The 21904-nt window shown below is 44.7% G+C and overlaps 1 protein-coding gene, 1 long non-coding RNA gene and 1 pseudogene across 13 annotated transcripts; 2 read left to right on the top strand and 1 right to left on the bottom strand.

The window, feature by feature from the left end:
- The first annotated feature begins 383 nt into the window (after window positions 1-383).
- On the top strand, window positions 384-4118 carry LOC123085841 (uncharacterized). 6 transcript variants are annotated; one of them, XR_006440004.1, is made up of 5 exons: window positions 384-702; window positions 2304-2460; window positions 2551-2646; window positions 2761-2991; window positions 3683-4118. It is a non-coding gene; the product is annotated as an uncharacterized lncRNA (long non-coding RNA). The 6 variants fall into 6 exon arrangements; XR_006440001.1 differs by having other exon boundaries at window positions 390-702; window positions 2304-2363; XR_006440006.1 differs by having other exon boundaries at window positions 384-658; window positions 2310-2646.
- Window positions 4119-6931: 2813 nt separating this feature from the next.
- On the top strand, window positions 6932-10452 carry LOC123085840 (uncharacterized). Of its 7 annotated transcripts, none has more exons than XM_044507545.1 (6): window positions 6932-7000; window positions 7611-7659; window positions 8662-8725; window positions 8969-9159; window positions 9634-9701; window positions 10059-10452. In XM_044507545.1, the coding sequence occupies exons 1-5, from the start codon at window positions 6966-6968 to the stop codon at window positions 9670-9672; spliced, it is 378 nt and encodes a 125-aa protein (XP_044363480.1). In that variant the 5' UTR covers window positions 6932-6965; the 3' UTR covers window positions 9673-9701; window positions 10059-10452. The 7 variants fall into 7 exon arrangements, 4 of the variants coding, with proteins under 4 accessions (XP_044363480.1, XP_044363481.1, XP_044363479.1 ...); XM_044507546.1 differs by having other exon boundaries at window positions 8969-9173; XM_044507544.1 differs by having other exon boundaries at window positions 9634-10452.
- A 2645-nt stretch (window positions 10453-13097) lies between these two features.
- The window catches only part of LOC123085839 (uncharacterized), a 10150-nt pseudogene continuing 1343 nt past the window's right edge, over window positions 13098-21904 (bottom strand).

Genomic DNA, 21904 nt, shown 5'->3' with positions numbered 1-21904 from the left:
TTTTTTAAATAATTTATCTATATGATGAACCATCCAGTTCTACAACAGATACAAATGATTTCTTTGTCGTTGGATTCCGATCAAAATCAAACCACCAGTTCCGTTGTGGTCGGGATCGATGCCGCAGGAATCCTTGTGGGCGAGAAAAACATATTTAAGACCATTGTGTACAAGTTTCGGCATATTTATTTACAATTATCTAAAAAAACTACATGGAAAATACTGAATCATAATGTTTATATAAGATTTCCTTTTTCTAATAATAATTTGATATTTATTTCGAAGTAAATGAATTACATGGTATTAGAGTGGAAGATAAATACTGAAAATAAATCATTCCTCGTGTACACTGTGTCCCCACTCGTCAAGGACCCAGCCAAATTCCTCCTTTTCACCCGCGAAGAGCCACTGCCTACCCCGCATCTTTCTTCTGCCCCGATTCAACCGGCTCTCTTCTCCCCAAGATTACAGCCCCGATTGGAACGACTGGCGGCGGCAGATCGGGGGAGGTCACCCTACAGGCCGAGCTCGGATCCACCCAAACATCCAGCCCCGCGAGCACCCGGCCCTCTTCTCCCCCAACTGCAGCGACCCGTGATGCCAGATTGAAGGAGGCTGCCCCGCCGCCGAGGTTGGACCCACCGCATCAACCCGCCCAGTGAGCACCCGGCTCTCTTTTCCCCAGCGACCGACGACTTTTCGGTGATTTCCTCATGCCGCCCTCCTCATCCAGCCACCCCTTGGCGTTCAATGATTAGGGTTCATGCATACTAGTACTAATCACCTCGCCCTTCTCTGCAATTAGGATTTGCTACAGCCTGCGATGTTAAAAAGCCTGAACCTCTTGCTAGATAACTTTACTTGATATCCTATTAATAGGTCTGTGTGCAAAACCGCAATAGTGACCATGGTTTTGCATTTGTTATAGTCTGCTATTGTCAAAAGGGATGAACCTGAATATATGCTACTGTAGCACTGTTAGCCGTTATGGAAAAGTTCAGTTAGGTATGAGATGTGTGGCCTTAGCTGGGAGATTTCTTTTGCTTCCATGTGCTTGTATGGCTACTCTTGCATTCAGAAGAAAATTATATGTTAACCATCTGATGGTTGTACCCTGCTGTAATGAATAAAACTAGATGCTCTTGATCGCTGTATGGTGTCATAATCAGATGAACATAAACACATGAACTAAAGTATGCAGCATATAAAAGGAGAACTAATTACAAGCAGGAAGAAGTGCATCCTTGTATCCCTGTATCTATATGTCAGGATAAACTAGCTTCTTGATGCAACCACTTTATCTATGTTAAAACGTGAAACTGAATTCTATGTTTGTGGTTCTGTTGTCCCATAAATAGTCCTTAACTAGTCTGTCAAAACTGAATAAAGACTGAGACTGCACTTGATTTTGACTCCTTAAGGAGATGTATAGCTCTGTATCAGTGTACTTTTGTCTACAGTACTAGTCAAAAGAGAACTAAACTTAATGTTTGACGTGCCTCTCCTAATTTAGCTACCCGTGATGTTAAGCGTCTGAAGCCCACAAGCATTTTCAGTACGCCCAGAACTTGATAAAAGTAGATACATGGTAAACTTTAGTTTTTTTTTACTATATTCTGACATACTAAGCTGGGTAAAATCAACCTGCTCCTACTTTGCAAACATACAACACCATCCATCGAGCCTTAATTCTGAAATAGTAGTAAAACTTTCTGGTTTCTAAACTATGCCATACTAAGCTGACATACTAAGTTGGGTAAAATCAACCTGCTCCTACTTTGCAAACATACAACACCATCCATCGAGCCTTAATTCTGAAATAGTAGTAAACTTTCTGGTTTCTAAACCATGCCAGTAGCTCCGGTGATCATATATTTTTGCTGTTTTTTTTATTCTGAACATTCTAGTCTTGTTTTTATTGGCTTGCTGGCTGCTTCTCCCTGACTGTGACCTAGCTGCACCATGCATGTTGATTTCTTTACTTGTTAGATCCCAATGCGTGAGATCTCCATTTTGTATTTATACATTCTGACATGAACTTCTTGTTGGCACTGCTGCCTGCTTACGAGTTATGCCTGTTTTACACAATCTAGTTTCTTTTTGTCTACCACCAATGCGAAGCCAACTTGTAATAGCTAAATCAGTCAGTTACGTTACAAGTACTCCTCCATCCATATGCTTACTCATAGTGCAAGCAAGAGTAAATGTTTTCCATTAATTTCACTTTAACAATTAGTAATACACGATATTAGTGCATCCCGTGCTTGCATCCTAACTTATCTACTTTATTATATTCATGTAAGCTCTAGGAAGGGGCTTTGAGAGATGAAGAGGAAGCCACTCTTGCTATGTCCAAAGCAATGGTAATATATCGTGTGGACTTACATCTTGAATAATGTGTACATCAGTGTGCATTCACTGGCTTTAATTAGGTCTTATGTTTCCACTTTCAGCAAAATTGTAAGCATTCCAAATACCTTACTTCTAGTCCTATGTCTATCGTATCTTGTCAGTATATATGGAGTGGTAATGTTAGATTTTCATATATAGGAAAACGGCAAGTACAATAGTCAGGAGCCAAGTCCCATTGAGTTTTTCAAAGAGACCCATACTAACAGCATGAGCGAGCCGACACATCTAGCTTATGTAAGATTTCTTCCTTTATTGTTTTTGACTTGAAATGATTCTCATATTGATCGAGTGTATCCATCATATGAACTTTGCCTTACTTGAGCATCAATGTTTTCCTTTATACAATAGAATGCAATGGAAAAGAAAAGGGAAACACAATCAAAAGTGACAACCAGTGTTTGATTCAATGATTGTGGCTGAAGTTCTAAAGGAAGAAAACGCCCATAGCACCTTCCTTTCCAGCATGAGTTATGCATCAAGATCCGGGAGATTTGGGAACTCTAATTCATCAGCAAGGATCTGAGTTCTAGAAGAAAGAATTGAGCAAGAGGATAAAGAGGCGAGAGATGCAAATGACAGGTACTTGTCTTGTTTCTTGTTGTGTTCTTGTTGTTTATTTTTTTCATGCTTTTCTGCCTGTGCATAGTGCCCTCATGATAGTAAGAAAATGCATACACAAATACTTGTGAATAAGACATTTGTCTTCAGTTCTTGTAATAAACTGAGGAGTGCTTCGCTGTTTATATATGGTTTGATCCAAATCCAATAATCCAAAGTAACATAAAAATAATAATTATTGTAATGAGAAATACATGGTTTTTGCTGCTACAACACAAAGGCATGAGAATAAGATTGTAATGCATGGTTTCTAATCCTGAAATCTAGTATGATTTGTTGATTGGTTTATATGCTTGCTTTTTAGTAGATTGATATAGGTTGGTTGAGTTTGATCTTAAAGTTGTTGTCCAAGCATAGTTGCTTCTTGCCTAGGTTACTAACTTGATATCTTATCGGTGATGCTTGCTCCTTTTCAGAATGATAAATGAAATTTATCTCTTAGTTATGCATGTTTTTACCATTATAAGTTATTCTTCAGTTTACTGTTTCATTTGCCCATCCATATGTTTGCCTTCACATTTAATAATGCACCTCTCTATTTTACATTCACATTTTGATAGATTGTAAGCTTCTTAGTGGTACTCTCACCTTTTTATCTTGTCTGTTTTCATCTCATCAAGATGCAACGTTGTTATGTTTTGTCAATTTATAGGCACTGAGAGGAGTTAGTGGTGAGACTTGAAGCACAAGCGAGAGAATTTGAAGAGGTGTAGAGGAAGCAACACGAATAATTGGAAGATGTGAAGAAGATCGAGCAAGAGAAGAATGAAGCCTGGCAAAAGAAGCAACAAGAGACGGATATCCTGATTGGTTTTCTCTTAAGGGCTCAAGCAACTTAGCAAGCAACTTAGCAGTCCTAATCCAAACTTAATGATGCATGAAGGCCATCCTTTTGCGATGGAAAGATAGTTGTTGAATCATACATTGCAATCATCACGATAACACATGTGGTCTTTACTTATCTAAATATTGCTTTTCAACTTGTCTATTCTTCTGTCAAACTCGTGAGTCAGTGTTAATTTTTACTATGAAACACAAGAGGACGAATTGGCTGAGACGATTAAATATATAATATCATAAATTTATGATGTGATTTGGATCTTAACTTATATTTATATAATCTCATATGAATTAAATAATTATTGTCATATGCATTTGGATTATGGTGGATTTAATCATTTGTCATAATTTAAATTCAAAATAAATCAAATATATGTGGTGTCATCTTCACCAATAATGAAACTAATGATGCTAGCTGTGGGATAGTCTGCTTGGGTGTTGACGTGGCATGAATTTGTGACGTTCCTACATCACTGAATATGGTGCAATATGGAATTTTTTCTCGTAGCGTGTGACATTAATCGATTGTCACAAAAGTAACAACTTGATGATGTTCTAGAGAACGTCACTGATGGTCCTATATCCAGTGACGTTATTTTGCGCGCGCCGTCACTAGGAGTAATCTGTGACGGGGATTCCGTGATGATCCTTGTGACGCCCATAAAATGTCACTTAGGGGTAATTTGTGACGTTATTAGCTATTCGATGACATTTTGTGTCTCGTCATAGTGACCCTAAGGGATGTATATATGGAGGAAGAGGAGGGAATTTCGTGAGCCTTGGAGGGGTCCGAAACCAACTCTATCTCTTGTTTCCCCACACATACGAACTCTAAAAACAGCCTATACTCAAGTATACTGAAATTACATGGGTCTGGCCCAATAATAAGGTGACGCAACACCTATCATAGCCTCTAGATAAAATTTATGAAGTGTCATATATTTCGTCCAAGGCTTCATACACTCATTATGGTGGCTTCAAAGTCCTGAAATCATCACTTGTAACTCCGTTCTTGTTCCCCTGCGCATGCCATCATCCCCATCCTTGATCTTGCTCCAATTTTCATCCTTCTTGTCCAGGCTAGGCCCTTCATTTGTAAGCAAGACAAATGTATCCAATTTAGGCAGCATCATATTCTCATGAACATTAGAATCATTACCAAGAAATGAAAGTGCCTGGTAATTTAATTGGCGTGCGCGAGCTCTAGTAATTGGTCCAATATGTATAGCAGTAGGGGCTGTGGGTGTAACAATGGTATTGATGTCTTCGTCACACTTTCATATTGCTCTACCCGCCCCATACCCTACCCATTGCCATCCTTACTCTTGGAGGATGACGGCGTCGGCTCGTCCCTCTCGCTCTCTCGTAGCGACAAATCCTCGCTTGTGGTCGTGGATCGAAGTCGTTTAGCTAATCGGGCATGTAGAAAAGGCCCGGTGAATGAGAGGACTCAGACTTTTTCAGTGGAGCAGCTGCCTTTAGGACATTCGGCCCAGTAAAAAGAACGTTCAATAAAGGTCGGGACATAGATCAGATCTGACGGCCAAGATTTTCAAAATCATTCCTAGAAACCTGAGAAGGCTCGAAATTGGTTTAGTTTTACTGTCCTAAATAAAACACCGGACACCAAGTTCTGGCTTTTCGATTTGTGCAACACATTAAGCGACGTCAAGTTTGTTGAGATCCTTGTTACGTTGTGGTCCATCTGGTATGCACGACGCCGGGCCATTCACGAGAATAAATTCCAAAGTCCCCTATCAACGCATCTCTTCATCAACAGGTATATTTTCATATATTCGGGAAATAAGGTGCTATGACTTTATGTCAAACAAGAGCAGTCGGGCATGTACTTGCGGCGCATCAGCAGTGGTGTTTGAAGGCCTGAACCGTTTTCTTTTTACGAGTAGAAGGGCTGAAACGTTGGAAGCCTAGGCCTGCGGAGAAGCGCTAGCACTGGTCCAAGATCTCCAATTATAAAAGCTTCAAGTTTTTTCTTCGGGTAAAAGAAATTATATTAGTGAATGGTTTGGCCACATAGGCTTACAATCTCATCAAGACTAAAACCTGAGCGCAACCAGACAGTTGCACATGGAGAAGAACGCCCCAACTGGGCAAGTCTATGGCAAACAATGTTTCGATCACGAGATATAGCAACAATTTTAAGCTCTCTGTCTCCTTGGAGTAAAAGCTTGATTTCAACGATCAAAGCCGCCACAGTTGATCTATTAGAAAAGCTTCAAGTTTCTTCTGACCGTCTGGGAGTCAAGGAGATCGAGTCGGCAAATAATTTTGGAGTTCACTGTATGATTTTCACGGAAATTAGATCTCCGAGATCCTTTTTTCTGGCTTGCACCCACTACCAGAAACTGTACTTTTCCTTTAGGTGACGAATTTTCCTGTGAGGCCCGAAGCCCATCACAGGAATATAAATTTTCCTGACGGGCTAAATTTGGCTCCCAGGAAAATTGACTATTTTCCTGAGAGTCCAGCCCAGAGGAAAAATATCTGAGGCCCAGCCCGCCATTTCACCACCGCGAAACGGGCTCTGGCGCCGGAAATTCTTACCTCCCGCGTTTTTTTCGCTTTGGCGCCTCAAATGAAACTTCCGCCGATTTTCCTGTGTGTATGGGCCTACAGGAAAAAGGCCCATCCAGATGAATAGAATCCCTAGACCACCAATTCCCCACTTCGTCCCATCTCTCCATCTCACGGAGCCGGATCCCCTGACCTACGGCCACCTGACGTTGGGCCACTGACGCGTGGGTCCGGGTCCACACGTCAGCGAGTGCGCCGTACGTCAGAGGAGCTGCGTCCCCATCTCACATCTGCTCCATGGCCGCCGCCCTCCTCAAACTTCCTGGCCGGCGCCGCCGCCCTAAATCGTTCCGGCGCCGCTCGCCCTCCACTCTCCCGACCTCCACTACTGGTCGTCTCTCACCTCCACCACCGCCGCCCGGGTCAACCTGCATCCGCCACCGAAGCCCACCTTTAATGTCTGTGACTTCCACCGTCGCTTGCCTGCAGCTCCGACCCTTGCTGCATCCGCATCCCACCTTCGTCGGACCACTCCGCCCAACACGGCTTCCCTGGACGCGATGATTGTACCCCGTGCTCCCTGCTCCAGATCTGGGTAAGTCTGTTGTTGCACATCCAGTAAACTGCCTGCTCCTCCTCGTCTGACGTGACAGCAGCGGCCTCCTCCTCTCCGTTTTGTCCAAGCCAGTTGATCCATTTTTCTGTGGTAAGTCCAACCATGGTCATCCAAATAACGAAGTCAGGATCTTTAGTTGTTCATACAATTTATGTAGAATCTAGATCTGAGGGCATCCGGATCTTGATTTCCTTCTTTTGCTGGCTCATTGGTGAAAAGAGTAGGCTTGTGAGTGGGAAAATAAGGGTCCCTTTGCATCTGTTTTCAGTATGTTGATTTGTTCAATTTTCAATTTGCTAGAAAGAGTTTTGTTCTCTCACATATCTCAAAATTTTAGGACCTACAATTGGTTGTGTTATTAGCACTGATGTTAGCTAATATAATTGAGAAACTGAAAAGCTTCTTGTATCATTGCTAGATATGTACTTTTAGAATATGTACCGCATATAAAGATGAGGCCTATAGCTGCTTTCTCAGTGGTATTTATGTATTTATGTACATTTGAAAAACTTTATGAGCAAATTGTAGTATAATGTCTTGAAATCAGATGTCAAATATTTACTCTTTTTTCATGCTTGATTTCTTGTAGCTTGAATCTGCCATATCAAGGATCCTTTGTTGAAGCTGCAGCCACACTGGTACAACTTCTATATATCGCCTCCCTTCACAAATAATTTTGGCAGTAAACGTTCAATTTTAGAAGCAAGTTAGTCATATTTTAGTTAGCAATGTAAGTAATTATTTGCATAGTTGTCAAGGTTTACGAGTCGACAAGTCGACGAGTCGTTCCGAGGTAGAGACTCATAGACTAATCGAGACTAGTCTAGACTAGTGCTAGACTAGTCGACATGGTACTGTAGTACTCAGCTACTAATACCTAGTGGTAGTATGTAGTATATACTAAGTTACTAACAGTACAGTATGCAATAAAACCAGCCACTGTCTAAATCATTGAGCTATGCAGTGTTCTGGGCCCAAGTGGGTATGGAATAGGACCAGCCACTGTCTAAATACTAGCCCAGCACCACGCATCACCCCCCAGCTGGCCCATTTGGGCCCAAATGGCCAGCCTACTTAGCCCCCAGCCACTGGAACCCTAGCTCCCGACCTCTCCAATCGCCGCCGCCAGCGCCATCACGCACGAGAGCACGCGTGCACGCGACCCGCGCCTCCTGCCGCCTTCCGCCGGTCCCGGCCGCTGCCGCCGCGAGCCCGCCGACCACCACCATGCCTCCTCCTTTCCTCTCCTCTCTCTCTCTTCCTTCTCTCCCGTCTCAAGGCCGCGTGCCCCTACGGGTCACGGCCATGGCCGCCGCCTGAGCACAAGCTCCAGCCGGCCGCCGCACCTGGCTGCGCCATCCGCCGTCCCTGCGGTGGGTGGCGGCGGCGGCGGCAGGGCAGTGGGTGCTGGCGGCGCCTCGTCCCAGCTGAGGCAGCTCTCTTTTTTGAGTCGCTCGACTCATATATGTCGACTAGTCCAGACTAGTCGTCGACTAGTCCATCCACGGCTCGACTCGTATTTGTAGTCTACACGAGAAAATGAGTCGACATCCACTCTGCGACTCGTAGACTAGTCGAGCGACTAGTCTAGACTAGTCGTTCGACTCGTAATCACTGATAGTTGTGCCACTCTCTTTTAGGTTTTGTTTCTCATCTTTAGAAGTCTTTGTAGTGGAAGGAAGGGCAAGGCAAAACCTGTCTCAGGTACCTCTCACACTTTGGAAATATACATACTTGCCTTTATGTGGCAATTATCTCTCAAATTGTTACCTTATTATTTGTTGCTGTCCTTATTTATTTGGCAAATTACTTATTTATGATGAGGTAGTGTAAATTGTTTTGAAACTATACACCATCTATCCCTGATGCTAACTCAGTCTCTCCTCATATGCACAACGCCACTAATCCATTCCTCTAATCTTCTCCTGAACACATATTTGGTCGCAGGTACCTTGTTGTTTGGAACATGTCATCCCTTGAGCTCGGCACCTGTTCGCATATGCCCTGTTCGAAGAGTGAGTCAGTGCGTGTCCGTGCTCTGTTTTACGCGCGCGTGTGTGTGTTTTGGTTCAGGTGCAAGCCCATGGATGCTGAAGACTATGAGGAGTACATACCTCTTCTTTATGAAGTTCTCGCAGGTCAGCAACATGAGGTGATTAATGCACATGCATATCTATCTGATTTGTGTGTTACTTCCATCATGTATCTAGACTGGCAGTCATATTCCTCAGTTACTCAAGGGTGTATGGCATGCTGGATCTTCTTTGAGGGCATGATTTAGCTCAGGTCTTCTTGTCCAGTCTTTGGCTCTTGTGCATTGAATCTGGAGCCATTGTTTAGCCAACGTCTACCTAACCCCATTAATTTATTTTACTTCCTTGAATTACAATCTTCACCCATCATGTTAGTTTAGATGAAGCTGAATTTACTATATATCTAAAATTAGGGGATTATGCAATCTCTTAAGTTCTTGCCTTCTTGGTCATCTTTTTAGATAAACTGTTATTCCGCTGGCTACAAGTATACTCTGCTTTTCCAGAAATCTTTAGTCTTGTTCTGAACAAAATCATCTATTCTTGATTGGAATCTTGAGATTGCACATTTTTCATCAGGGCAAAAAGGGCAGGACCTCGTTAAGAATGTCGTCCTAGTGGGCACAAGGTCGAACATGAAGCTACCAGTGAGTATTGTTTAATCCTATCCATTATTTTATAAAGCACCAAGATGTAGTATAACATCTAATGATTGCATTGCTGCCATATGCCATATCTAAGATTTACAAAGAAAAACTAAATGAACATCCTTTTTTAGTCCTTGATTAGCTAAATTATCATCAAGTGGACCAGATTATCTTTTGGAGCCACTTTAAAATATAAAATATATGTTTCATGGGGCTGTAGGATATATTGTATAGATATGCTAAAAGATGAAACTTGAAAGAGTTAAGCGGATAACAACTCATATGGTGAAAGATGTTGGTCATCATCTCCTTCTCTTTCCAATATTATTCCCGTTACTTGTGTACATGACTTTGCAGGGAACACCGAGTTATCCTCTGTTAGCTTGGAGGATGGTGCTATGGGCGACCACGTCGGCAATGGCAACAGCGAAGGCAACAATGATGTTGAGAACATGGTGGTAGCCTAAGGTGACTTAGAAACTTATGAAGGTGTAGATGATGCTCCAGATCATGAACCAGTGGACTTAGTACAACTGACATGTTACTGCTGTTGAGCAAATAAAACAACAGCAATTAAAATTTTCAGATGTCATCTACCAGATGTTCAATCATGCATGGATACGTGCTATGTATATACTGGTTTTGGATGCTTGTACGAAGATATGATGTGGATTTTCACTTAATGGGATCATACGTGGACCATTGATATGTGCTAATAAATTTGTAATTATAGAAGGATATGGATTTGTCAGATACATGCTCAACATTGATCCTAGAAAGAAAAATACATGCTCAACATAATTCATTTTCATGCGTGCCATTTTCCCTGTAGGCTGGCCGTCACAATAAGTCTACCTATAAACCTGACAGCATCAAGATTTTCCTGAGGGTAGCCGACAGGAATAACCGTCAGGAAAATAATTCCTGTCGGCTGGCCGTCAGGCATTAAAAGATTTCCCTGTCGTTTTATTCCTGGCGAAATTTTCTTGTCGGGTACCGTCAGGAAATATTTTCCTGACGGGATTTGGCTTTTTCCTGTGGGTTCTTAGCCGTGGGGAAAAGTCTGTTTTCTGGTAGTGACCTTTAGCCATGAGCAGCGTAGCAGTAATGGAGTCGTATAGATTAGCTAAAATGGGCTCAACCCTAGATGTTGGGCGTCATATGTGGCTTCTCGCGCCTCCAGATCATTTATGTATCCCTAAACCTTTGGTATCTAATAAAGCTACGCTGTTTATCTAAAAAAACTGAATATATAAGTTGTATATGTGGTCTTGGAGATCTTGGGCCGAGACCAAGACGAGTTATCAACCAAAGCATGATGGGACATTTAAATACATTACAACTGAGCACTTTTCCTGCCCTCTCGGACCATTAGCATTTTCAGCCGTCGGATCATCAACTTGGGGCATTCTCAATCGTCAGATTTGTTGTGAATCGCACTAATCAGGCTTAGTTCACTGTTATCAAGCACGAACCGTCCTGGGCCGCTGCTCTGGCCGTTTTTTCGGCGTCCCTGGTGAAATTCGGCCCAATGGGCTTTTAGTATCCTTCCTACGTGGTTTACCTTATAAAAATAAAAATTGTCGATTCTTTCAGCAACCGCTTCGCATTGCGGCCCCCATGGGCAACTTTCGCGTGGCGGCCGACGCTTGGCGCCGGTGGCTCGCATCGGGGGGTCGGCTTGCCGAGCGACTCCACCGGGCGCTGGGCGGTGACAGGTGCATCTAACCGTCCGCCAGGTCGCGTCACTGGGAATTCAATGGAGCAGTGGCGGAACAGCGAACCTTCGGTTGTTGTTTGGAGTTGAATCGCCGTCGATTGATTGAGGAAGTAAATCAGGGTCTATTAAATGTCAATCGATGCGCGCACTCTCCGTTGGCTGATAATTGAAGGTCAGTTACCAATGTCGATTCACCTCTTCCTCCCGTCCACGGGGGTCCATATAATATCCATCGTCCTGCTGCTCCTTCCTCACTCCCCTCACTTACGCAGAACCTTCTCTGGCAGCCATAGGAGAAATATAGATCGGTAATTCATCTTTACTGTTCTTCTTGTTGTCCCTTGTTCATACCTCCCCATTCCCCCTAATTATTCATCTAATGATGCTAGATTTTCTTTTTGATACTGTTCTCTGTACTACAAAATTAATGCATGTTCTCTATCTTGACAGATTTGATATCGGTTCTGCTAGATTGGCTGGTTCTGCTAGATTAGAAGTTTTAGGGACTAACCATTTGGAAGATGAGACACTGTTTTGAACTTCAATGATTTGTTGCCTGAGAGTATAATGTTTCAGTCCCCGCATTTGGCAGTTGCCCAGATTGGTAATGCTATCACTTGTTGGTTTGCTGCAGTATTCTCTGCTAAAGTGCAGAGTTTAATTTAGAGTAATCACTAATCCTTGTAATCTCTTGCTATGTTAAGGCATCCGTGCTTCAAACATGACTATGCTCAGTTATCTTTGAAATTTCTTTCAAATGCTTAGTGGTGTATTAATTCTCTCATGTTCCTAGCTTTCTAGAAATGTATGATATATGCAGATTCATCATATGCAATAGTAGCTATAGGTGCTCGCTGTATGGCGCTGACACACATAACTGAATTGTACAGCTGCACTGAACACTATCCGGAAGCTTAGAATTTGTGAGGTTTTGTTGTTGCAAAGAAAGAAATGTGCCTGCACCACCTCTAATTTTCTGGATGCCACAGCAGTGTCCAACCATATAAATTTTCTTGTACATTCTGTACTTTTTATCACTGTATCTATTCGATAGTCACTTTTACATGAAATGCAAAAGCTTTTTGTTGTGCCTTTTAAGAAATAATGACATTTCTATGTTTACAGGGGGGGGGGGGTGTTCAATGGATCCAGGTAGCAGTTGTCGATCATCACATGAGTCGCTAACAAATGAGCGTTACATGTGAATATATCCGTACAGGATTAGCATTCTGTACGATGTGTTCCATGGGAACAAAACTGCTCTTGCTTACCTGAAAATAAAATGATGACGGATGTAGGAAGGAGGTACACCCGTCAGTCTATTGGAAGCAGAAGTTCACTAAGCAGGAGTAGAAGTTGGCATAGCTATGTTATATCTGTAATGCGGACAGCATATATACTTCGGCATATGGTTGTCTTCTGCTACATGAGTTGCCAATTAAGATATTCACCAGCTGGGCATCGTTACGATTTTGTTGGAATAATTTTTTATGACCGATTTACTGCAGCTATTATAGTATTCCATACATTACTGAAAAAATAATCCATACATTTTCTTCTTTGCCTCTCTTGTTTCCTCCTTCCGTTGTTTAGAACCACAAAATCAAACTGGTACCAACCTTCTTACCATCTAACATAATCCTACAAAAACTAATAATCAACTTATAACTTATACATGATTGCAATATTACCCTTAGTTATATCACACCATCAAGCTACTACATTTACATACAGTTGCATCCATCATAATATTATAGTGCCAAAATAGATGGGCGTAGCAACGCACACCTACAACGGTCTAGTGTATATCATGTAAGCACATACTTCCTCTGTCCTAAAATAAGTGTCTGAGGCTTAGTACAAAGTTGAGATACTTATTTTGGGACCGACGGAGTAATAAATTGGCTACTACTCCCTCCGATCCATAATAAATTGAGTACAAGTTGCGTTTTGCAAAGACTATCCACCAGTTGGCCATTGCATTGTAAATGTTACGAATCACAAAGTGCAAGGTGCCTCATAAGGGAAGATCGATGCAGACAACTCGCGTCAAGTCTAGTTGAAGTTGAAGACCTAATGTTCCACTTGATATTGATCATCCACAATGTCAATATGGTGCCCTTTTTTGCACCAAGAAACATGTAACAATCTGTTCACTGTTGCAAATCAACCTCCATGCTGGACTTGTCTGTGCCACTGCTTGTAGGCGTACAAACCAAGGATTTTGCGAGCTCTCTGGGGGGGGGGCTGCTTGTCCCAGGGTTTTTGGGGTCACCCTTACGCTTTCCTCCAAGGAACCCCAAGGCAAGTGCTTCCAAAGCTTTTGCACTTGGAGGTCTGTTCCTGGTTCCATGCCTCCGAGACTTCACCTGTGAAGCCAGATCAGGTTGCAGGCTAGAAGGTTGTCCTGTTGCCTCTGAAACATCATGGACACAATCGCTGTTTGAAATGGCAAGGCCTTCCTCAGCCTTCATGTAACCATGATCGTCTGATGAAGCGACACATACCCTCGTGCTTGTCTTATCATCTAGTGATGTCTCCGGTTTAACCAAAATAGTAACCTGCGCCCCTTTGGTAACTTGCCTCAGCGGTTCTGATCTTTGAACGAACTTCAGGAACCACCTCGACCTTGCACTCAGATGACTTGTCCTCGTTTAAACTGGACACATTCACCTTCTCGTTTGATCTGTCAGTGGTACAAGAGTTTGATGCAACCGTTATCTGCTCGCATGGCTTCTCCTTCGTGGAATATCTCGCAATTATTTTAGTCCGAAATTTTCACTGACATCAGCTGCAGTTGGTTTTGTTGAAGTCCACAGCGGCTTGATTTTCTTTCTCTCTAAACCATGTCCTTTTGAGAAAGAAAAGCTGTGCTGACTGGTCTGATCATTGCTACAGCTGGATAAGCTTCTGCTTTGACACTGGGGTTAAATACTTGAGCCTTTCAGTTTTTGTTTTGGGACCAAAGAGGCATGTCATATCAGTTTTTTCAATACTGCCATTAGAAGAATGGCCATTGACTGGAAAACTCGAGGATGGTGCAGCCAACATGTTTTGCAATGAATTGACTTGGTTTTCTTTGCCTGCATGGCATACTGAAACTATTTCGGCATCATCCACATCAGCTGTAACTTGTCGACAATCTGCCTGGTCATCTGATGATTGATCTTCCGCATCTTGCTCCTCTGAAGAACTGACACTCACAGTATTATAAGAATGACGTGAAGGACCAAAATGGACATTTACATCAGGTGGTAATTTCCTCAGCTCTCTGACTCTGAAGGGCTCTTCCCCTTGGACCAAGGTAGTATCGATAATTGTGAACTTTGGAAGCTCCTGATATCCATCCAAAGGACCATCATGGTTCAGACTCATGTCTGTAGCATATCCACACTGCTCAGCAGTAACACCATTGTCCGCTCCGCCAACTTCTACCTCAAGAAGAACGGGATCCGCCGCAACTCGCTTAAGAACATCGCTGACAGAATCAAAATAATGAGTGCCTTTAGTGAGTTTCCTTCTTGAGAATTTTTTGATACCTGGCACAAGAAACACAAGGCAATTCTTAGTTGTTCTGACATCTTTTGACTGCTCTGAACGCCACCCTCTTGCAAGCAAACGGGGCCAGACAGCTTCCCAGAAAAGTTCATTAGATCTTGTCTTGCTTATTCTGAAACCACCTGTTAAGAACTTAATTATATCTTCCGAAGCAAGCAAGGAACAATCTTTGCCTGTAGGCATGTCAGGGTGAACAGAAAGAGCTTGGTTTGGTTTAGATCGGTCCAGAACATATCCAGTCAAATCATGCTTCCCTTTACCAATTCCAACAGCCTCCACAAAAGCTTCTGTTCCAACAGAGGATTTTATAGCCAAGACAAGATCCTCTAAAGATGCTTGTCCGGCGTTGAAAGATTTGAAAATCTGCAACAGACGAAAGCAATACAATTCCTGGTAAAAACAAAGCAATATAATGCATATGGAAATGGATGATGGAAGAATAGATTTGTTTTTTGGCTTTGGATCAACACGATTTCACTCGTTTATTTGTCCTGGGAATAACGGATTAAACAATACCAAGTACATAATTAAAGCTAGAAAAATAAGAAGAAATCAGGACAGCCAAATGGATTAAACAATACCAAGCACCTGCAATGGCTTTGGTTTTCAGGTTTCAGGTTCATAATCGTAACTGACCATCTATATAAACTGCATCAGAGTAGTCAGATATACTGATATACAAGTGAAGTAGAGCACTAAACAGACTCAGCTGCCTGAACTATGGAGATTTGGAGTAGTATAAAATGAAGAAAAATCTAGATCAAACGTGCTATTTTGAACAATGCAAGTGGAACCAAAAGCTCGAACTAGAGATAATCTCAAAAGAGAAGATTTTAAAACTCGAGAGCAGACAGTTAAACTGGGGAAAACGGAATTGATGACTTCAATGGATTGGTTCCCTACTTCCCTTCAAAGACATACATGCAATGGCATCTTTAAAGAATAACCATATGTGCAGCACCAGCAACAACTCTTCGACATGAACAGAGAGAAAAAAAGAAAAATACACCAGAAGAAAAGTGACAAAGACAAGTGAGAGATTTTTTTTTAATATTGCACATCAAAATTAGAAAATTGAGTAGTACATATCAATTGGACTTTGCACAAACCGTTCCTTCGGACAATCTAAGTTAAAAGAGAAATGAGAAAACAAATCTAGCCACAGAAGGACATAGTGAATGCTAGAATGTACACAAAAAAGTGTTCAAAGTGAGAGTCAAACTGACAGAACTCATCTGATCGTGGGGATAATTTCATATTGATCCCTTTCACTAATTAATCAGCAAACGAAAACTAAAGTTTAAAGAGATCAAAATTATTTCTATGGCCTACATTTGCAATGTACCTCGACCAATGAATCATGAACTCCTTCGAGGATTACAGATTTCAAACGAGATATAATCTCCTGCTGCCGCCAACCTGTAAAGACGCGTTCCCCAATAATGCATCTCGTAGTTCTTGCTTTTCTGCAGTCCGACCATCTTTTATAAGCATTTATTTTGTAGAACATTCCATAGTAGTATGAGAGTACATCCCCAACGGTCTTATTACCAAGAAACCTGCTCAACAGGCTTAGATTTTTGCCGAAAATGTAGAGCCCGAGAATAAAACATTCTGCCTCAGTACCACTCCAAAGCGAACTGGGCAAACCAGGCAATGGAGTAAATTGCTCGATTTCCCCTTGCTGGGTCAACGACTTATTGATAAAACCTGGACCTTCTTGAGTAGAGAATGGAGCCAAGTTCTCATCATGTGCTTGATTGATGCAAGATTCTATCTGATTAACAGGCAGCATTGAATGTTGATCCTGGTATGTTGAATCATGGGCATTTGTATTATTTCTGATTGGGTAAATTGAGGTCACCTGACTATCCTCGCCTTGGTCGCTAGCTCTTGCTTCGGATTCTGAAGAATGCTGCCTTCGCAAATCGTCCTCCTTATGGACTTCACTTGGTACCCACATGATTGGTATAGCTAACCCAATCATACCAGGGTAATCATAACCAAGTACGATGCTTTCTGGTGTGCTGGTCATGAGCCGATGGCGCTCAACCTCTGTGGACAGATTGGGGATTTCTGCCTGGTATTCACTTCCAATGTGTGGACATACAGGTGCTTTGTCATATATCACATCTGAAGCAATAGAAGCTTCTAAAGATGGTTGGTTTTCACCATTGTCTTTGAGTTCAAGTGACTCCATCTACCAAAATCAGAAGAAAAAATGTAATTTGTTGAGATAGATCACATATTTAAATTGATTAAGAAAACATGTATATAATCAACATTAGTAACTACAATGGCTTGTTTTTAAGTATATGAGCCAGAAGGGTACGTCGTTAACAGATCTCATTCAGGACATTGGTGAGAGAAAACAGCTATTCAAAAGAAATTCAACACATGAAATTTTTGAGGCCTGGGTACTTCTATTAGAGTTCTTGTATACTAGCTTAATCGTGTGATGCATCACTATTATACCTTCGGCGATAGAACACCACACTCAACAGGAAAGTATTGAGCAGAAATAGTTTACTACATACAGGATGAGCAACTTTGGCGGAAATATGTAACACACGTCCAGAGTTCAACTTAGGCCCCATAAGTAACCCACGTCCATCAAATCCACCTCACAAGACTGAGGACGAAATGCTTTCACAAAAGTGGTTAAGTTTTGAGAGGTAGACAAAATAATTTGCAAAATGCTAGTTCACGGCAAGCTCCCAGCGATGATATTAAAGATAAAATGCAACTGTAAGCAGGACAACATGGACCATCAAACTGTGACCTTCCAAGCTCCAAAAGTCAACAAAGCCTAGTGAGCGAGCGAATTATAATTTACATGGCAAAAAAAGAGTGTAAACACGAAGTTGGAAGCAAATAAAGGCAATGCATATCATATTGTATAACCACTGCTGAGGAGGACATGACTCACAATTGTAGAATGCTTAAAAAAAAAGCAAAACTGTTAAACGGTCACTTGTGTGTGTGCAACGTTAAGTCTGTAAACTGAGTCTTCTCCTAGATATTAGGATCTAGCAACGCTCATGGCCTGCGTGCCACTTTTCCAGGAGCACTTGCTCTCTCCCTTCGGGGTATATGTATACACATTGTAACTCTATTGATTCAGTGAATACAGAAACAATCTCTCCAACTTGGTATAACTTGGTATCAGTTACCAGGCGCCCCATGGCCGCGACCTCCTCCTCCACCACCGCCGCCACGAGCTCTGCCACCTCCCCCGGCGATCTCTCGTCCTCTTCCACGGCGCCTGCCGCGGCCTCCTCCACTGCTTCCTCCCCGCCGTTTGTTTTCGGCACCTCCCCCTCTCTCCTCAACGGCACCACTCCCGCAGCCGGCACCCAGTTTGCCCCTCTGTTCAACGCCGGCGTTCCCCCTGCTCCTCCGGCGCCCGCTCCCCGCCTTCCCATCTTCCAGGACCATATCACCAACCACATCAAGTTTCTTCTCAACCCCGCAGATCACAACTATCACAAATGGAAGACCTTCTTCCTCATGGTTCTCGTCCGCTACGGCGTCTCCTACCTCATCGAACATCCGCCGCCGCCAAATGCTTCCGCCACCTACCTCGAGCTCGATGCTCATGTCGTTCTCTGGATCTACGCCACCCTTTCGGACACCATGTGTGATCACGTCGTCCGCACCACGACCACCTTCGCCCTCTGCAACAAGATCCGCGACTACTTCCTTGCCAATCGCGCCGCTCGCTTCATGATCCTCAACCGCAAGTACCGCAACCTCAAGCAGGGCGACCTGTCCGTCTCCGAGTACGCTCGCCGGATGAAGCTCCTCACCGACGCCCTCGCCGACATCGACCGTGCCGTCACCGAGGTGGATCTCACCACCCAATTCCTCCACGGCCTCGACAAGCGGCTCGACACGATCAAGGTAGTCCTTGGTGACCAGGACCTGCCCTTCGACACCGTCCTCTCTCGGGTCGTCCTGGCCGAGGAATCCCAGGAGCATCGCGTGGCCGAAGAGAGCGCCTCCGCGTTCGCACTGACGGGTGGCAGTGCCTCTGCTGCCGGCTCCAGCACGAGCGGCCGTGCCCCGACGGATCGTACGGATCGCTCCTCCACTAGTGCTCCGGCCGCTCCTCCCCAGCCGCTCCCGCACCCTGGCCGTGGACGCGGTGACCGCGACGGTGGTGACCGTGGTGGCCGTGGCCGTGGCCGTGGGCGCGGCGACAACACTGGACGCGGCCACGCCGCTCCTCCCCTGGCGTCGCCCTTCACCGGCTACTTCGCGCCCTACGGGATGGCGATCCCCTACCCGCGCCCGGGCTCTCACGCGCAGGCTTATCCGCTCCTCCCCGCCCCGCTGGCGCCCGCCGCTCCGTTCCACCAGCACCCTCCCTCGTCATGGGAACACGCGGCCATGCTCAACGCCGCCTACAGCAATGGTGGTTTCCCCTCCGCTCCCGTGCCCGAGTGGTACTTCGACAGCGGCACGTCATCTCATGTCACCGGCAATAAAGGTAACCTCACCCGGTCTAGTTATTCTTTAAAGCACGTTCCTTCTAGCATTTTGGTTGGCAATGGGCACCACTTACCTGTCACGGCTACTGGCTCCACCTCTCTTCCTCCCAATGACTTTCGCCTTACCGACGTTCTCGTTTCTCCTCATGTTGTCACTAGCTTAATTTCTGTTCATCGTTTTACTAAAGACAATTCTTGCTCAGTTGAATTTTACCCTTGCGGTTTTCTTGTGAAGGATCTTCGAACTCGAAGGGTTCTCATGATCTCCGTTAGCAACGGTGACCTATATCCATTCTACGGCAATAACCATGCTCCACCGCCGGCATTCACCATCTCCACGTCGGATCTGTGGCACCGTCGACTTGGGCACCCCGGCGCACACTCCATGTGCATCTTCTTAGGGTATCCCCTCGAACACAAGGGCTACAGGTGCTACGACTTATCCACACGGCGCATTATTGTGTCAAGGCACGTCATTTTTGATGAACACTCATTTCCTTATACCCCGCCCACAGCACCGGCTCCAGAGTCACCGTCCGCACCCGATCCGCTCGCCTGCACCCGATCCTTAGCAGATCTCTCGGATCCGCCGCCCCCAACAACCTCGTACGGGCCCCACACCCCACCACCCCCGCCACCCCACCAACCGCGCGCCCCCGCTTCCACCTGCGGCCAATCCACTGCCGACCCCACCTCCACTCCCCATTCCGCGGCGCGCACCTCCTCGTCCGGATCTGCCTCGCCTGCTGCGCCCCCCTCCCCACCAACCACCCACGCCGCATCCACCTCGCCCCCCGTGCCTGTCGGCTCTGCCTCACCTGCCGCCTCGTCGCCCACGCCTGTCGGCTGCCCCATCGCATCTTCCTCGGGATCTGAGGCATGCACAACCACTCCCCCTCCGCCACGACTACCACACCATGCACAACCAGCTCAGCCCCCAAGTAATTCCCATACGATGACAACCCGGGCCAAACGCGGCTACTGCATGCCTCGCCGCCTCTTTCTTGCTGATGCATCTACCACACCACTCTCTCCTATCCCTCCAACGTACAAATCAGCCCTCAAGGACCCAAATTGGCGCCAAGCTATGCAAGAAGAGTATCATGCTTTAATTAATAACTTCACTTGGTCTTTGGTGCCTAAGCCTGCAGGTGTCAACATTGTTACAGGGAAGTGGATTTTTCGCCATAAGTTTCACACGGATGGATCTTTGGCTCGTTACAAAGCTCGGTGGGTCGTCCGGGGGTTCACTCAGCAAGAGGGCGTGGACTATGATGAGACATTCAGTCCGGTCGTCAAACCGGCCACTATCCGTGTGGTACTCAGTCTTGCCACCTCTCACTCGTGGCCAATTCACCAACTGGACGTCAAAAATGCATTTCTACATGGTGATCTCAAGGAGACTGTCTACTGCTCCCAACCGGCTGGTTTTGTTGATTCTTCTCACCCGGATCATGTGTGCCTCCTCAACAAGTCTCTCTATGGCTTGAAACAAGCCCCTCGGACGTGGTTTCTTCGGTTCAAGGCATTCTTGTTGTCTATTGGGTTTTGTGCTTCCAAGAGTGACTCGTCGTTATTCATCCGCCACCATGGACACACCATTGCATACCTTCTGGTTTATGTGGATGATATCATCCTCACCGCCAACACTGCCGCCACCCTTCACTCCATCATCGCCTCTCTCAAGAAGGAATTCTCCATGTCGGACCTTGGTGAGTTACATCATTTCCTTGGCATCAATGTTACTCCCAATTCCTCCGGTTTGTTCCTCTGCCAACAACAGTATACACTTGAGGTCCTTCACCATGCCAACATGCTACATTGCAAACCTGTGTCCACACCTGTTGACACCTCCTCCAAATTATCCATCCACGATGGTACACCGCTTTCCAACCCCACATACTACCGCAGCTTGGCCGGTGCACTGCAATACCTCACCCTCACTCGCCCAGACATCTCCTATGCCGTTCAACAGGTTTGCCTGTTCATGCATGAGCCACGCGACACTCATATGCAGTTAGTGAAACGCATCCTGCGGTATCTCCAAGGCACCTCTCATTACGGTATTCAGCTCTACAAGTCACCCGCACATGATCTCATTGCCTATACAGACGCTGATTGGGCCGGGTGCCCTGATACTCGCAAGTCCACCTCTGGTTTCTGCGTTTTTCTTGGCAACGACATCATTTCTTGGTCTTCGAAGCGCCAACCCACTGTCTCAAGATCCAGTGCCGAAGCTGAGTACAGGGGTGTCGCAAATTGTGTTGCTGAGTCCTGCTGGCTACGACAACTCTTGCATGATCTCAAGTGTCCCCCCACAAGAGCAACCGTGGTCTATTGTGATAATGTCAGCGCCACCTACCTCGCCTCCAACCCAGTTCAACATCAACGAACGAAGCACATTGAGATTGATCTCCATTTCGTCCGGGATC

The sequence above is a fragment of the Triticum aestivum genome, chromosome 4A (assembly GCF_018294505.1).
Source record: "Triticum aestivum cultivar Chinese Spring chromosome 4A, IWGSC CS RefSeq v2.1, whole genome shotgun sequence".
Classification (NCBI taxonomy): domain Eukaryota; kingdom Viridiplantae; phylum Streptophyta; class Magnoliopsida; order Poales; family Poaceae; genus Triticum; species Triticum aestivum.
The sequence above is the reverse complement of the archived record's forward strand: the minus strand, read 5'-3'. Positions and strand labels throughout refer to the sequence as shown.